Raw genomic sequence first — 18,830 nt, 5'->3', positions numbered from 1 at the left:
CCCCCATTTGACAGCTGAGAAAGCCGAGGCTTGTCCACAACAAAATAGAAAGGGACAGAGTCAGAAACATGCATCAGCCATCACACTGAGGCCCAAGTGCTTGGCCACTGGGCTATACGCCTTCAAATCAGCTCAGTCACATGCTATACACAAGAAAAAGGGTGTGGGTAGAAGAGGGAATGACTTTTAATCTCCACATTAACTTCATAACCAAATAGGGGATATTTCTTAGCATAATGGGCTGCTGCCAGTAGTGGAGAAAGAAAGGAAGCAATAAAATATAGGCCAAATATTTGGCGATATGCATGTTGCCTCTTTGTTCTCATGATACCAATTCATTTCGAATGGGGGATCAGAATAATTGCTTAATCTGGGTGATTAAGGGTGCCAAGTGCTGACTCTTTTCTTAGCTCTCACTGCAATGAACAACAATCCCACATCTAAGATGCAGTGTTCACAGCCTTCTGTAATTCCCCACCCAATTTCTACCTTTTTTTTTTTTTTTTTTTTTTTTTTTGAGATGGAGTCTCACCCTGTCGTCCAGGCTGGAGTGCAATGGTGCGATCTTGGCTCACTGCAACTTCCACCTCCCAGGTTCAAGCAATTCTCCTGCCTCACCAAGTAGCTGCGGCTACAGGCGCGTGCCACCATGCCTGGCTAATTTTTTGTATTTTTAGTAGAGATGGGGTTTCATTATGTTGGCCAGGCTGGTCTCCAACCCCTGACCTTGTCATCTCCCTGCCTTGGCCTCCCAAAGTGTTGGGATTACAGGCATCAGCCACCGCACCCAGCCCAATTTCTACTCTTCATGAATGTCCTCACGGTTATCTGACATTAATGTGGAATGTATTCACGTGGCTGGGAGGGGAGGATAAGGGAGATATTTTGCTCAGTGTCTCATCAAAGCCTTTTTGTGCACAAGTGTGTCTCCTGCATTTAGGGAAAACTCTGCTTTTTTAGCCCCTTTCAGAGTCACTTCCACATTAATTAGTAAGGGTATCATTTTATAAATTACAGCTTCATATCAGAGGAAAGCAGAGTTTATCTTAATTCAGTCAGCTGTGTGAAACACAGTACCCTAATTTTAGCCTGCCAGTTCTGCAGATCCCTATGGAGTAAGAGAATGGCAGGTCTTCCGGAGAGAAATCCCAGTGGGTCCCCGATAAGTCTCACTTTTGCCTCCAACAGCATCCCTGGCGGGGCTTGCTGAAGGGATCCCAGGACACTGAGTGGCATCTTTTCCACCATTAGCAATTCAGATTCGAATGCGAATCCTCCAAGCAACACATGAAAGCAGCCCTGGTTAGCTCTGGGGCTTCAAGGGGGACACAGGCAAGAGGTTTCTTCACGGAGGAGGCTGACAGGGGCCCAGGCTCCGACAGAGCAGAAGTCTTGGAGGATGGTGTTAAAGTTGACGATAAACACCAGACAATCTCAGTCCAAAAGGGGAAGCCTGAGAGTCTTAACTGCAACAGGGCCAAGCAGGTGCGAGGGCAATTAGAGTCTCAATGGCTCCTGTTGGGAGCCCTCTGCAGAAATGGCATGGGGCAGAACAGAGACAGATGATGTGAACACTGGTTATGGTGCGGCTCCCACTTAAGACCTGCAGGATCACCACAGTAGAAAGAAGAATGACTGGGGGTGCGGGGCAGGAGGTGCACCATGGATCTGAGGAACACTCCCAATACCCCTTCCCTTCCTGCCATTGCCACTCTTGGACTCGCCTGTTAACAACTATGTATCCGCTTTATTACCCTGAAATCTACCCAAGCTCGGAGTGGTGGCTGGGAACTACCTTCCCAATACTCATTATTCCGACACTTTGATTCTTGCACTTGGAGATGGAAATCCAGGCAATAACTACTCAGGAATTTTCAGGTGATGGGAAAGGAGCTGGTGGGGTGCTCTCAGTATTGGCTCCCAGATCCCTCTGACAACCAGAGGCAGATTATTCCTAGATATTACCAGAGTTAGGTGATCATCAAGACCCATGGTTCAAGACAGCCCCAAAGGCTCCAAGGTCATTGACCTGGGATGAGGCCCAGGCACTGGAACTTGTAGCAGCTCCCCAGGTGATTTGGGTGTCAAGGTTGAGGCCACTGATGAAGACATTTACAAGGAATACAAAACTGGGCATCCTTACCACCTTCTACCACTGCTGAAGACTGGTGATGGTTTTGGAATTCACATTTCCTTTTTTTTTTTTTTTTTTGAGATGGAGTCTCACTTTGTCACCCAGGCTGGAGTGCAGTGGCACAATCTCTGCTCACTGCAACCTCCGCCTCCCAGGTTCAAGCAATTCTCCTGCCTCAGCCTCCCGAGTAGCTGGGACTACAGGCACCCGCCACCATGCCCTGCTAATTTTTTGTATTTTTAGTTGAGATGGGGTTTCACCATGTTAATCAGGATGGTCTCGATCTCCTGACCTCGTGATCCACCCGCCTCGGCCTCCCAAAGTGCTGGGATCATAGGTGTGAGCCACTGTGCCCAGCCCCACATTTTCTTTTAAGGAAAGAATGTCAGCTTGGTTGTACAACCCTGAATAATATTTATCCTTTTGGAAAAGTGGCAGAGACTTAGAAAGTGAGATCAACCACTGCTGATAGATCTGGAGTAGCCAGAAGGTACCAGTCCCTCCCTGGGTACTAGTGATGCCCACCATGTGGGAATGTGGCCTCGGGGGTTCGGGGGGCCAGTGACCGTGTCTTGAACACTGAACCATTACTGCTGTGCACATGTCCCTGGCACCCACTACACACTGGCTGCCTGAGACACCAGGGGTCCTACTTCCAAGGAGCTAAGACTCCTGGGGGCTGGAGAAAGGAAGCTCCTACTTGTCAGTTAAACAAAAGAATAATCCACAGCCCCCTTTCCAGTGTGTACTTTCGCTGTCATCCAACAGCCCATTACCATGTCACAGCACAGCGCACCCTTCCATAGGTCACTTTGTTTAAAATGACATGGATAATGCACATGTCAGCAAGCTGACAGTCCTGGCCGTCCTTCAGAGATAAAAACCTCAAGGCGAGAGCCTGTTCTTATCTGGGGGACATGCACTGGTCTATCATCCAAGTCAGGCAGAACATGATTTCTCCAGAGAGCACTTTTTTCATTTCCTGATTTTAAGGAAATCAAATAAGCACCATTTGTCTTCATCTGAATATGCTTGACCTGCTCAAATGATGATGTCTCGCATTTTATAACAGGCTACATATGCTGAATTCAAATTAACGACAGTACAGAACAAGAGCCTTTAGATCTCTCTTGGAGGCTGGCAGCAGAGGAGAGAAAAATTCTGGGTTTGTTGGAAATATCCCACTAAATACTAACCGCAGCATTCTGAATAAAATCCGCAAGCATGTAGGACAGATCCAGAAACGGGGGAAGGGAGGACGAGTCCATCCTTTTGATGCCAAGCAATACAGAAACCATGATATTCAGGTAACTCTTTTCAAAATAACACAAAGCAGCAGTAAAAATGGAAGGAAATTCAGTTGGGGATTGGGACGGCTAGAAAGAAAGACCAAACAGACAAATAATCCCTTTGCTTCAGGCAGCAGAAAGCTCACTTTACCAGGTTGTGATCCAATCTTCTGGAACCTCAGAAACTGAGTTCCTTTTCTTGATCCATGTTGATCTGGATACACAGAGGCTGGTGCCCATGAGCCTCGAAACAGAGCATGTACCTGCTGGAAGAACTGTCCTCCTACCTGGCCATCCGCCCAGATGGGAAGAGGGCAGTTCCCATCCGACCTCCCTTGCCCACCCGTACCCCATGATGAGATTCCTAGACACATACCATTAACATTTCTATCAAGAAGGCCAATAGGTACAGAAAAGCATATGGGTCAGTAAAATAAATGCATAAATGACATTATAAACACATACTAGCAAGTTTAATGTTCTCATCATGGATTTTAAAAAATCAGATGGCTATTAAAATAAATAATTTTGTCTTTTAAAATGTTTTTGGGTCTATGAGTCATCTTCCATAAAGTAAAAACTCAGTGTCACATACATGCAATATTAAAGGTCTTGTTTAAAAAAAAAAAGGTAGATCTGACAAATTAAACGTGTCATAGCATAGGAAATGTCACTGTGTGAATAATGCCCATCTTTCCTAAAGAGAAAAGGTCCAGTCAACATGAAGCTGGCAGCCCACCCTGCAGCTGTGTGTGGGAGAACTCCGATGTTCACAGTGTGTTATGTGCTGTGCCCACAATGGGGGAGGGGGGTCTTACCTTCTCTTCCTGGTCGCTGTCACTGTCACACTGAAAATGAAGACAAGAGAATAAGGGTTAGTGCAAGAACTGAGTATGTTTTTGCTTTTGATGCCTCCTCCCCCAACCCCCATACAAAAAAAGTGGAAGATAAGTAAAGGAAATACAAAATGTTGTCTTCCTGGAAAGAAAGAGTTTCTCCAGCTCAAGTGCTAGTAAACAGCATCTGAAACAAAATGCTATCCAGATGCAAAAAAGTTGTTTTGTTGCTTTCATCTGATGCCTGTACTCTGTGGCTCTTCCTCAGGTCAGTCCAGCAAGGTGCTCAATCACACAAGTGAGCGCTTCCCTCTCTCCACTGCAGGGTAGAGGCGCTGCCCCTTAGGAGTCAGCCACAGGATTAAGGTGAATCAAGACTGTTCAGTGAAATTCAGAGCAAAATCAATTTCTTAACGAAGACATTCTATCTTCAGCTAATATGAATGGCTGTATCTCTCCCGGTGCTTTTCTACAGGAAAAGAGGTAAACCTCTGGGCATTGTAGTCGCTCATTTGAACTTTGAAGGAAACAGAACATAATGGCCAAGGCTCACCACTTGTGATGGCTGCCTTTTCCAGTTTAGAAGCCCAGAGAATAGAAGGAACATTCTCTATAAAAAGTACGCCAAAGACAAGAGGTCAGGGTAGTAAATAAAAAACATGGGCAAACAAGTATGTTTTAGGGCCATAGACTCAGAGCATATCAAACAAATTCTAAAATCCAACCATTGAGTTTGGTTTGGGATAAGCAGAGAGTGATAATTAATAATTAACCCCAATCTTCGGGTTCCTCATGATAAACAAAGGAAAAAAGAACACCACTTAAAAAAAATGAAGTGTTTTGTTAATTCAATATTCAATGAAAAGCTGGGGGATGTGTTTTGTTAGAGTAAAGCTCAGCAGGTAAATATATCCATTCATTCAGTCAACAGCCCTTGATAAGGAACTGCTAAACTAGACTGAAATTCACCTGAGATACAGGCCCGGCTCTGAAGGAGCCTTCCGTTTAGCAGTAAGATATGAAGCTGGGATACAAACACTAGCAGGGGTGTGGCATGATCAGAGCTGCTTCCATGAGGATGACTTTCTGTGGGAACGTGGAGAGAGTGCACAGTGGGGAAAAAACAGGTCACAGGGAGAGCGGTTTGGCAGCCATTCCACTGTCTAACCCAGGGTGGTGCCATGGTTTAGGAAGGGAGAAGCAGATGGCAGAGCAATTGTGAAGGTAGAACCAACAGGATTTGATAACACGTGGATATGGGAAGCAAGTAACAGGGACGCGTCTAGGATGATGCCAAGGTTTTTTAGTGTGGCCACCTGCACATGGGAGTTGGTATAGCTTTAACAGAAACAGGAAATAAATTTGCTCATAGGGCAGCCACTGCTGGGTAGATCCCCACAGCCATTTACAACTCCCTTCTGCCTAGTCTGTACCTTCTCCTGACACTTTGAGGTTAAAAATGCCAGGTATTTTCTTTCTCAATTTTTCTTGCAGCTAAAGGTGGGAAAAGAGGTAAACCTCCGGGCATTGCAGTTGTTCATTTGAAGGCCCATATTTGGCCAATGAGATTCTGAAATCTGCTGAGGGCTCTAGAAACAATTTTGTCTCCCCAGTAAACAAAGAAAAGAAGGAACCACCTGCCTTAGGCCTTTGAAAGTGAGTGTATAAAAATGTGATGTCCGGATACGTAGCAGCCATCTTGTAAAAATGAGGCAAAAAGACTCAGTATAAAAACAACAGAGTGGGACCAAGGGAAAAAAAGCCTGACGGATCTGGACCACTGAACCCATCTCAGGGCAGCCTGCCTCAGGACTTTTATTCAGAAAACACTAAGTTACCTTATTGTTTAAGCTCCTATTAGAGAGCTTTTAATGAGAAGTAACAGAACACCCATCTAAATGGACTTCTTGCTATTATGAGACAACCTGGGGACTACTTATTCTTTTCAGACTAAGCACTCTGTACTAAAAGCATTTAGGAACTTATATCACAGTCTCATAGACTGGAGGATTAGAACATTTTCTACTTCTCCCATTGGCTCCTCAGTGCCACAGGGTAGTCAGATATTCAGTGACAGTGATTTAACCAAGTACAGTGCATCATTTCCAATCCAGCTTCCAACCTCAGATTGTCTACATTTACATTCTTTGACCTGATGAGTGGTTTATTTATTATAATAAGTCAAATGAGTTGAGAAATTGGATGAGATAAAGACTCTGAAGGCCTAGAACCGCAGGTGGATGAGAAACAATAGTGTCCTGATTGTGTGATCTCTCCATTGCCTTTAATTAAGCCCTCTGTGAGGTTCCTAAGATCCGGGCACATTTTCAAGAGTGACAACGCTCAATTCAGGAGGGGTGTGGAAGGCGGAAGACTATTTTGCCAGGCAGGCTCATGTTCCCAGATGTTCACAGTGCTCCTTGTGAGGTAATCAATGACAGCTGAAGGCTGTGGCAGCGCATTTGCCCACCTCCCCAAGGATCTGGTGTGCAGGGAGGACGCGGAGTAGGGTAGCTGGGAAAGAACCACCACTGTGCCCCCTATCCTATTGGCAGTATGTCCCTGGGAATGGTTATTTCTATCAAAGTGTTAAGCTTCCTGCTTTCCAGCAGTCCAGTTCTAATTTCAAGGTCCACTTAATTCTGCACCAAGTAATTACTGATATACCCAGAAGCACCTTGTCTCCAGAGTTAAGCATATGGTGAAGAACTGAGACCTACTGGTATCCATTATGGAAGCAGCACGGATGCCAAGCCGATTAAAAATGCTCAGGCTCCCCACACAACATGCCGGGTGAGTGACAGCTCCTCGACAAGGCCAGTCGTGGAGTCTGCCAAAACAGTCTCTGCTGCACTGGGGTCCACATGGTGTGCTGAGAAAACAGTTCCATTTCTGGTATTAAATTCCCATACTGACCCGAGGACTTTGCCGTGAGCTCAGCAGGAGCGCACCATCCAATTTACAGCTCCACTCTCTGGAGCCTCGAGTGCCAGCCCCTGGCAGAGACGAATGATGGTCAACCCCTCCAGCTCATAAATTATGCAAAGGCAATAAATGCACTCAGCAAACAGCGCCTAACGTTTGCCTTGCCTGGCTCCTAACACACTCTGTAAAAAGCCAGAAGCTCGACACATACAAGAGGTCTATTCCACTCATAAAGGGGGTTTGTTGACAACCCCAGACGGAAAGCAAGCCACAGTCCTAAGGAGTCTTTCTGCTTCACTGGCAGCGGTTTATGGGCCTGCTTTATGAAAAAGGGAGGCTGTTTTATAGTCAGTGTGGGTAGAATTCATGGTCTCAAATTCACATTTAATACGCTGTACAGTTTTCACACCCTAAGTTCAATACACTGTGGATTTTTTTGGCCAAATGATTCTTGGTCTTCAAAGGTTAAAAGAAGAAGTGTCTGCTCCTCAATCCCTAGATACCCACTCCAATTTATAAGAGTTCACATTGAGCCACCTCCTGATGCAGGTTTATGTTCTGCATGAGGCTGGGAAATGGAAAAGGCATGTCAGATGCAGAGACGGGGTCCCAGCAGATTTGACCATTTTAAGCATTTTGACATCGGGGTCCTGCTTTGGTTTATTAGCAAACAGGTTGCACACTAACTACCAGCTTGAGGTGACGAAGTACTCTCCATGACAAGATTTCAAAGCCCGCTGTGAAAAGCTAAAAATATTTCCTCCATCTTAAAAGCAAGAAATGAAAAGAGACAAAAAGAAACAACTAGGCCTTACAGCAATGACAGATAAGAATTCGTGGTCACCCGGCCTTCAGACAAAGACATGACCCGAACCATCACAGACAAAAGGAGAGAAAGAGGAGGTGTGCACGCCTGGCCACAGGCCTCAAAAATGCACAGTTAGAAAGGGACTAGTTCCTAAACCTGAGTCCTTCCAGCCATCCCAATACTGAGACTGCTCAACTTCCATCTTCACCATCTCTTCCCCTGGTTTCATGAATTAAAAGTGAACTGCTGGAGGCACGGTCTTCCTTTCCCAGACAAGTCTTACCCCTTAAACAACAAACCAACCCACCCAATCTTTCTCCTTTTGAAAATACAGATTTACAGCCAGGTGAGGGGGCTCATGCCTGTAATCCCAGCACTTTGGGAGGCTGAGGCGGGTGGATCACGAGGTCAGGAGTTCGAGACCAGCCTGACCAACATGGTGAACTGCCATCTCTACTAAAAATACAAAAATTAGCCGGGCATGGTGGCACGCGCCTGTAATCCCAGATACTCAGGAGGCTGAGTCAGGAGAATCGCTTGAGCCAGGGAGATGGAGGTTGTAGTGAGCTGAGATCACTCCACCCTGGGCAACAGAGCGAGACTCCGTCTCAAAAACAAACAAACAAACAAACAGACAAAAAACATATTTACTGGATACATTTTAAAAATTACCCATAAATCTACAATCCTTAGGTAAACACTGTTAATACATTTGTGTAAGTCTTTCTAGTCTTAAGGATATAATCCCCCTCGTCTTTCAAACATACATTTTAAGAAATAAAAATGAATTCCTACCATTTTGGAACCTGCTTTGATTTCCACATAAGATGTCAAATATTTTAGTTTAATCAGTAAAATTTATGCTGTAACATCACTTTAAAAAATGGCGACACTGCAATCTGCTGTGTGGATTGTAACATAATCTAATTTAAAAATTCCCCAGTGCTGGTTATTTAGATTGTTTCAACTGCACATCCTAGAATTTTTCCCTTTGCACCCATTCACCAATATTACTATTTGCGACTGTCTTTTCAAGGCCCTTCCTTTTCTGCATATTCTTTAATGTCACTGTCTCCCCAGAGTTGCATCTGGAGTTCTATTGTTTCTATGTGACTTTCAAGGGAGTCCTTAAAGATTCCCTTGTTCCTTTCTACCATGTATATGCTGAAACTCAAAAATCTCTATGCCCACATTTGCCAGCTGTGTAACTTTGGATAAGTTATTTAAACTCTCTGGGCCTTAGTTTACTTCTCTATAAAATATGGCTAGAAGAGGAGAATGAGTTAGTACATGTAAACAACTTAGTGCATGGTACCAAGTATGTGCAGATGATAAATGTTAAGTATTATGAAGCTTCTGTTTGGTACGTGCCCCCTGTTGAAGTGTGGTGAATACCTCAGACTCAAGTATCTATCTAAATCTGGACTCAACATCTTTGCTCACCTGAAACTGCCCCTCTCCCATGTTGCCCTCGGTAATAGCATCACCAAGCAATCACTCAACTGTGTAAGTGAAGAGCCTTATCCTTGACCCCATCCTTGAGTGGACTTATCTTCCTCTCTCACCCCACGTTATTGATTCTGCTTTCTAACTCTCCATCCCTGTGGCCATGGCTACTGTGTTAGTTCAGGGTTTTATTTTGTCATTACAAGAGGATAATGACTGCTTTCCAAGGTCTATGCTCTCTTCCTTTTCTAATCCAAGTCCTTATTGACCAGAGTGGATCTCCTAAATTTCTATTTGATGCAGATGCTTCACAAGGCCTATGAAGACCCTTCACATTCTGTTTCTAATCCCCCTCAACTCCCAAATCCCAACCACTGTCTCAACACAATGCTTCTTAAGCTTTCTGTGGTGAAGAGCCATTTGTTTTTGTTTTGCTTTCTTTAATTTCTAATATGTTACGACAATTACTTTCATAAAATATAATAAAAAGTCAAATTCTTGAAAAATGAAAAACAAATATATATAATACATTGTAAAAAATTATTAGATTTATGAAACACAAAATTATGCTACTGAGTTACTCTAAAAGTTTCCCAGTGCTTACTCTTGACTCTCCATACTAATCTCACAGCAGGTTGGTTGCAAATAGCTTGTGGCCAGGCCCTGGTTGGCATCCTCACGTTCCTAACATACCTTGCTTCAACCACGCCCACTCACGCTCAGTCATACCACCAGGCATCTGCACTTAACAAGTCCCTCTACTGGGAATTCTATTCCTCCAAGTTTCTACCCAAAAGCCTGACATTCACCTTCAAAACACAGTTCCTTTTTTGAATCTTCCAATACTTTTCCAGAAAGACTTAATTTCTTCTATCTCCATCCCTTACAAAACTGGACTGCAGTTGTTTGCCACAACAGTCTTTCCTGCCAGAGAATGAGCTCCGCGTAAGTAAGGACAGTGCCTTGCTTATCTTTGTACCTCTAGGCCTTGGGACACAATAGGTGCTCACTTATACTGACAAGTCAATCTCATTCTTCTTGAGTATTGTTCAAACTGTGGTTGATTCCATGCAGCATAAGCAAAATATGATTTAAAAGGCAGGTGATTCCAAAGAGAAAGTACAGGAAACACTAATATGACTGCTTAACACAAAGAGATGTATGTGTGAACATACTGAGGGAGGTTAAAATTGTTAGCAGAGCCTAGAGTTGGGGCCCAGAAGAAAATATCTTCCATTAAAAGGCTCAGAAAAGATGTGATTATGACTTTATTATACTTCCTCAAAAGCAAGTATTTTTCATTTTCATTTGGGAATCTCAGTATCTGTGTTTTAAGACTCTGGTCCAAATTGAAATGAGTCAAGGTCTGTGACATCTCTCTGTCTCATTCAGAATGTAGCAACAAGATGGAGTTCTAGGTACCTTGTGATGGAATGCATTCTTAAGCAGAGAGTGGCAATCATTGAATATATCACATACAGTGACATTGAGGAGGGCATTGCTCTCTATTCTGCTCAATGGACCTTGCTGGAACAGTTATTTCGTATCTCAAATCCATTTATCATTGCCACCAAAGATGTCAGGGCTGAATACCACTGCTGAACAAAGTTATTTTATTCTTGTTTCTGCCTAAAGGAAATGAGAGGAAAATGAGGGAGAACCCCAACTTGTAAACTACAATATCTAACATCAAGTATAATTTAACTTTGCCAGTGACAAAACAAATCGATTCCCCTTTGGGGCAGGCGGTTTATCTAAGACCTTAAAGACATCCCTCACCTAAAAGCAATTTCAGAAGAAGCCACCTGCAGAAAACATGACACTTATTTTCTTATTTAAAGAAGTAACATAGCAGCATGGTGACTAAAAACACGTTCACCATCCCCTGCCCAGCTGACCAGTCCTTTCCTCATGTAAAAATGGGCTGCCATTTTGTGCCACATATGACAGCTCTGATGTTGTCTGTTTTTCATCAATCCACAAAGCCCTAATTTCACACTGTTTACACTGCTCTCATATTGGTTTTGGACTAAGTGAAATTTAAAGCTACTAGGGCCCTAGAAATTTTTACATTTTTAAACCTGAAAATGTTCTCACTGAGATCATATTCTTACTGACTGTAAAATAATGCCATTGACTCCTCCCCTCTATCTTAACATTAACTATGCCTGATCAAATAAAATAGCTCAGATAAAATGAAAGCCTAATTAAAAGATTCATGTTCCAAACAACAGTTTACAAGAATAAAGCTTTTGTTAATCACCTAATGAGCCCATTTGAAAATCATATGAGGTCCACCAATCTTCAATTGTTCAGGAGCTACAAGAGAGAATCAACTCTCAGAAGCCTCTGGAATTTGGTACTGATAATCTAGCATTCCTGAATGGGGAGTTCTCAGAATCTGACATTTTTGCAAGTACTCAGTTTGGACTGGCCAGAGCTCAAATAACCAATGTGATCTGAGGGGACTAATGGAACACTTCTTATTCCCCCTCCAGTGTCTCAGATAATCACACACTTTCATTCAACCAACAACGTTCAGGTAACTACTATGCGCTAGGTTCATTCTACCACCCATTAGAAGTGCAAATATATTGACAGAAATCAGGTTGTCCAAACTTGAAGTTTTAAAGCTCACAAATTAAATTCTAATGTATTTTTTTCCTTTTTGTCACTTGGAAATCCAAGTGTATTTCATAAAACAATCTGTATACTGTAAATTTCCACAGATCATTAAAGTATTGTTGAGTTAATGGAAGTGGGGCTGGAAGTGAATATTTCACAAATCTTTGGGGAGTTCAGCTTGTTTTCCCCTAAGAAAGGAAGTCACATTTTGCCAAGTATAAATATACATAAACCCCAAAGATGAAATTTACTTAAAACCCAGAGTCCACAACCTCAGTGGTTGCCAAACTCAGAAAAATAAGTCTCTTGTCCAAAGGTAAAACTGACAGTCTGGGGCCCGGTGATTTGTAAATCATCTCTTTTAAGCTTAAGCAACAGATCCTTTGCTTCTCTGTCATTGATTTACTGATTCTAAGTCATCAATAGCATTAATCCGTACTTGCCTGGGGACCTATTACAAATGACTTTGAAGATGGTGTGAAGCAAGAGTTTATTATGAGACCACAGTGTTACTATCAGGAAGACACCTTTGCCTGTGTGCTTTGGCAGAATTCTATTTGTGACCCCTCTGTAATGGGGCAATTTTCCCTTCCCATATATAGTTTCTTGGTGCTTTGGGTGTGGCCTGAGCCCCCACCCCCAGGTTTGCTTCAACTGATGCTGGGTTCTTTTTGGAGTCCTGTGTAAGCTAATAAAACCCACATTTGCTGATGAGTAAAAAGGAAAAGTATGTTATGGGTTAAAATAATACAAGAGTCTATTTTTTCCGCTGTGTTGTGATCCATAGAAATCACCCTGAGCCTTTTCCCTTTCTTCTCTGCCTGGGAAGCCAATTGCTTTGATTGCAGTGATATGAGCTAGCTAAAATGACTTGCCCTTGCTTGTGAGGCAAATGGAACATGCTAATAGAACTTATCGCATTACCCGATGCAAAAGTGCCATAGCTCATTACTTTAAGATAAAAGGATATCATTGCAGACGGCAAGCAGAATTGACTTTCTGAGGCCCGACTTGATGATGATTTAATCAACTGCTCTCTTTCACTTCTCATCTCTGTGCCTGTCGGTTTCACAGGTGCCGTTAAATGAGACACTCAGAAAGTGAGCGGAGGGAAAGAAATTGCTGTCATTACTTTTCAAGAAAGGAGGTATGCAAATTTTCGACAGAAAGATTGCGTTCATAATGGGCCTGGTAAAATACAAGGATCATGCTTGACAGGTGAGGGCAAGCCATTTGTATGTCCTTAAAGCGGAGCAACCGTCCTCGTTTAGAAATGTGCTCGGTAAGAGAAACTACAAATGAGAGGCCTGGTGGGGCCAGGGGAGAGGCGGGGCGGAATCACAGAGGGTTGGTTCAAGCTGGTCTGTGTTCTAGAAAACAGGAGGGTGCTTAAGACTCAGGAAGCCAAAGCCAGAGGAACAGATAACAAAGCCTGGTAGCTTTCAATGTGAACCAAGATGCCAACAGCTCTTGAAAAGACCACATCATTCTCCTTCATATATAACTATGGAGACAGATTGCCTGGGTGCAAAGCCTGCCTGTACTGTACATCATCTGTGAAACCTCTAGCAAGGAACTTAACGTCTCTGTGCTTCAGTTTCCTCATCTATTAAATGGGGCTATTGACAGTATGTACCTCATAGTGTTGCTAAGAACATTAATTGAGTTAATAAATATATAATTTGTATAAGTACATATGTAATAAACATAAAAATGTCTAGAACAGTGCCTGATACATAGGAAGCAATCAACAGATGTTAGAAACCATCCATCCATCCATCCATTCATCTTCAGTAAGACTGAATTTTTTTTTTTTAAAAAGCATACATGAGTCAGGTGTTGGAAATCTCCCTGGCTCTAGTCTAGATAGAATAGAATTCTTCACTGATTTCACATATGTTTTGCATAAATTCTTCACTGATTTAACATATACAAGTCTTGGTCCCCAGGCAAGCAGTGAGCTCCTCAGAAAGTGCAGGCTGGTTGTCCCTGGAATCATCACAGGGTCTAGTGTATTCTTGAGGACCCTCAAAGATGCTCAACAACAATTTGATGATTTATGGTTCCTCCTCCCTCCCTCCTTCCACTCATTCCACATTATCTGATACTGCCTGTGGTGCTCTAGCCCTTTGAGGAATCTCCTCTTGGAGTAGAAAATGCCTGAGTTTAGCTGGGAATCTCAGGTGATCACTGTGTGCCCTATGTATCCTGGGGAAGGAAAGGCACAGCCAGCAGGAACAGTCAGTCTGGGTTGAATCACCTTCAGGAAGGCAGAATGAATATGAATAGATTACATGATCAGGGTAGCATGAACAGAGGTGTTTTTTTCATCCACTTTGTCTTCAATAGGTAATTGCTCTATTTTCTCCAACACTCAAAGTAAAAGCATCTTTCTTAAAGTGCTTGGAATTCCAAGTTCTTTTTCCCCAGGTAATGAAGCTGCTGCAACCATTCTTCCTTCCACCGCAAAGGTTGTGAGACACTGAATGTAGCTACGGCTTTCCATGCTAAGTATCACCTATATGATTCAATTCCCAGCCAAAGGGTCAATGTCCATCTCAAGCTAAAGGAGAGATGGGGTGTCCATGATGGCAGGGCAGCCCTGAGCTCTCTATTTTGGAAAAGCCTGGTTGTTGAAGTGCATTTCACATCTTTCAGGGTTCCTCCACAGGAACAATGGCAGAGCATGTTTTCCTCTAGAAATGCCAGCTGTTGGCTGGCATTCATCAAAAAAGAATCCTGAGGCCAGGTGCGATGCCACATGCCTGTAATCCCAGAACTTTGGAAGACTGAGGCGGGATGATCGCTTGAGCCCAGAAGTTCAAGACCAGCCTGGGCAACATAGTGAGACACCTGTCCCTGCAAAAAATTTTACAATTAGCAGATATGGTCATGCATGCCTGTGGTCCCAGCTACCTGGGAGGCTGACATGGGAGGATTGCTTGAGCCCAGAAGGTCAAGGCTGCAGTTAGCTGTGATCATGTTATTGTGCTCTAGCCTGGGTGACAGACAAAGACCCTGTACAAAACAAACAAACAAAGAAAAAACACAAAGAATCCTGACAACAGCACTAGAAGAAAGTATTATATTACCACCCTTCCATTTTAGAGATGAGAAAGTAAGTAAGGCTTCCAATGACAGAGATGGTACTTGAACCCAGTTATGTCCTTCAAAGTTCATGTTCTTAGCCGGTATAATGTACCATCTCACTCTCTCTCTCAGGCTATACAAAGAAACTACTTCAAAATATTTTCCTGATTGATTGCTTGGCAAAGTACAGAGGCAAGCTGAAACTGAAAAGGGATTGCAGTGCCTACAAGCAGCAGTGGATGTAGCCAGTCAGCCGTATTTCTGCTCCACGGAAGACAGCTCTCCCTTAAGAGGGACTGAGCACAGTCCCTGGCTCACAGGAAGTGCTCATTCAGTCTGAGGCTGACGTAGGTTCAAATTCTAACCCCCTCCACTTAATAATCATGCCGTGTTTGGAAAGGAACTTAATTCTTGGAGTCTACCTTTCTTAACCAGTGAATGGCGATGATACACACCCCACAGGATTTTTGGGAGAATTAAATGAGTTCAGGTATGTGAAAGCAGCCAGAAAGATACCAATAGTTTCATTTTTCCAGTTATTTCCGTGAAAGATATATCACACACAACAACAGGGTAACTTACTAATTCTTTAAATGTTGGGTTGAATTTTTGTACCATTTTATTGCCAGAGGGGAAGTCACATTCTGCAAGGATTTCTGCTCAGGACGTGTTTAAAGACTCAATACTATGCTACATGAAAACAGAAACAACCATCCAAACAAACAAAACCAGAAACCATCATTCCCTCTCAATGAAGTGAGCAACAAGAAGAATGTTCCAGGTAGCTAATAGTTTTATTTCACTGATAAAAACCAAAAAGGAAAGACACTTTAGAGCTGAAATTTTGAAGTGTTCCTTTAGGTTCTTGATGAACGTTTTTCCTAGGATGGATGTAGCTTGGACTTATTCTTCAAATAGTCAGTAACCCGCATACGGGGACTAAAGTAAAATGCATAGGTATAAGATTTGGAGTTTAAATTTGTAAGTTATGCTGTGCATACTGCATATGGGCTTTGACATTATTAAAATGTTCAAAGTTAAGCTGGAAAAATAAATAAATGCACAGATAAATAGAATGGATATCAAAAACACCAGGTGATTACTGGCGCAAGTAGGAAGCTAGATACTTTAAACTTTGTCTAGCGATTCTGACCAGTCAGAATTAGGAGATACTTTGGATAGCCCTACTCACAGAGATTATTTACATTCAAGATTGATTTAAGGACTGATTTACCAAAATCAACCAAGAGAGTAATCTTGACAGAGATAAAAATTCCCAGAGGTAACTGCAAAAATGGGGATTTGCTGAGAGAATATAACTAAAGTACCTGGCACTTAGTAGGCACTCAGGGGTCCAACAGACCACCACCCTTTCAGGACACATGGAAATGACTGTTCCTTCTTCCATATGGAAGCTTTCCAGGGCTCTGACTTCTCTGGCTGTACCTTAGCTGATGGTTTCTAGCACCTCCAACACTGTTGGCTAGTTTCCTTGACAAAATCTCAGTTTGCTCATATCTTGCTCCACTTGAAGCTAGTACCTAGAAGGTGCTCAGTACGTATATGTGAAAGAATTAATAAATTACAGTAGCAAAATACCTGAGGGAAGGTAGCATAGAAAGTGTCTAAGTGAAGAGATCAAGAGAGAGACAGTGGTTGGCGGCATGAACACTAAAAGATCTGAAAGTGTGGTAGGTGTCTGTGTCTATGAAAAAGATGGGTATAATTTTTTTTTCTTGAGACAGAGTCTCACTCTGTTGCCCAGGCTGGAGCACAGTGGCGCAATCTTGGCTCAGTGCAACTTCCGCCTCCTGGATTCAAGCGATTCACCTGCCTCAGCTTCCCATAACTGGGACTATAGGCATGCGCCACCACACCCAGCTAATGTTTTTTAGTATAGACAGAGTTTCACCAGGTTGGCCAGGCTGGTCTCAAACTCCTGACCTCAGGTAATCCATCCACCTCAGCCTCCCAAAGTGCTGGGATTACAGGCATGAGCCACCATGCCTGGCTGACATGGATATAATTTTGAGGCAACAGTAAATTCTAAGAAAATAACAGCAGGCACTTGAAGAAATCAGATCTTAAGGTTACTCTTTTATGAAAATCAGGAAACTCAAAATAAAAAACTGTATTTCTTTTCACATTTTATTCACTTCAAGTCAACTAGAGCAACTGGAATTGAGCAGGAAGAAGGACAATGGTGCTCTCATATTGCTGACATAATGGCCACATTACCAATTTCTCACCAACCAGATTTCTTTTTTTTTTTTTTTTTTTTTTTTTTTTTTTTTTTTTCACAAATGCAAGATAGTGAGAAGCTTGGCTAAAGGAATATAAATATGGCTTGAGATAATGAGAATGGTTCAAGAAGATCCAAAGACATCTTAGGCTACCGTCACACAGGATCCTAAAGTGATTCCTTTTTCTTCTTCTCTTTATTGGGTATCTGCCTTCACTTTTGCCCTTTGTAGAATTCCTCATACTCATAGCAGAGATTTTCAATTAAACTGTATCCAACAAAAACAGTCTTTATTTTAGGATGGCTTGAAAACCTAGTCTTCTATATCATAAACAAGGAAGGGTAGCATTACTATAAATTGTCTGCAAGAAAATACAAATTGCCAAGATAAAAACACCCACTGGTTTGCCAGTCTCAAGTTTCCTGTTTTGACATACTATATGCAGTAATTTGGTATCCACAATCTCTTATTAGAAAATGAATGTGCTATTTTTCTGAATGCTGCAATTACAATAATTGAATTTAAAATGGGGATTGAGTTTCTCTATTTGGAGGAAAAGAATAATTGTGTATTTCTGATTAAAATCAAGGGGACTGAAAGAGGTTGTACAAATTCCAGCTTCAGTCTCCCCGAGTGACTCCTCATCAGGGCAGAAAAGCAGTTAGCCAGAGAAAAGACAAATTCAAATGCGGGTGGAGAAATGGACCAGCACCTCAGCAGCAGGCACTGTCTCTGGCCTCATTTGCTTTGTCTCCTGGCCTTCCGTCACAACAGCCCTGTGACAGAGGCAATCAGAGCCGCATGGCATTGTTACATTTTAAATGGCAGCCATGCTGGAGTTCCCCACTGTGTCAAAAATTAAGAGTTAAAATGCAAGGAAAACAAACATCTCTTTGTGTTGAAAATGCCTGTCCGCTTTTAGACTGCCAACATTTTGGAGTAGTTTTTACTTCTGCACTGTAGAATCTCTTTTCCGGGTGAGGGAAATGTAATGGCAGAAGGGTTGGGGGGGATGAGAGAAAAGAATTAATAATATTTTCTAAATACCTTTTTTTGTTTTACTAAAAAATTACGTTAAAAGGCACCTTTACGGTTCAGATGTAGGAATGAAAAAGGAATGAAGAAAGAGGGCTATCCTACCTTCTTATGCCTTTTTCTTTTTTAATTTCTGGTGGCATCTTTCAGTCTTCTAAAACCCCTATTTAGCTAAAGGTGAAGGTGAAATGTAGTCTCACAATTCCCCCTAAATGTTCGTCAAAATATAGCTTCCTAAGAAAAGAGAAAATTTTTCTAGCACAGAGTGAGCCATGGATTGCCTCTTTATGGGATACTGTTCACTATTTTTTTGTGGCTTTATTGAGATATAACTGACATCGGTAAAAGGCACGTATTTAAAATGCACAATCTGATAGCTTTTCATATATGTGTACACAC

The 18,830-nt window shown here is 42.4% G+C and overlaps 1 protein-coding gene across 6 annotated transcripts in view; it reads right to left on the bottom strand.

Moving 5' to 3' along the window:
- The window catches only part of AUTS2 (activator of transcription and developmental regulator AUTS2), a 1,215,593-nt gene that overhangs the window by 356,660 nt on the left and 840,103 nt on the right, over positions 1-18,830 (bottom strand). For all 6 annotated transcript variants that reach the window (XM_003276049.2, XM_003276050.2, XM_030796682.1 and 3 more), the window contains exon 5: positions 4,242-4,271. In XM_003276049.2, the coding sequence (XP_003276097.1) occupies positions 4,242-4,271 (30 nt within the window). The remainder of the gene's footprint in view (positions 1-4,241; positions 4,272-18,830) is intronic.

This window comes from Nomascus leucogenys, chromosome 17 (genome assembly GCF_006542625.1).
Source record: "Nomascus leucogenys isolate Asia chromosome 17, Asia_NLE_v1, whole genome shotgun sequence".
In the NCBI taxonomy this organism is placed as follows: Eukaryota; Metazoa; Chordata; class Mammalia; order Primates; family Hylobatidae; genus Nomascus; species Nomascus leucogenys.
Note: the sequence above shows the minus strand (reverse complement) of the source record. Positions and strands in the feature narration are given on the sequence as shown.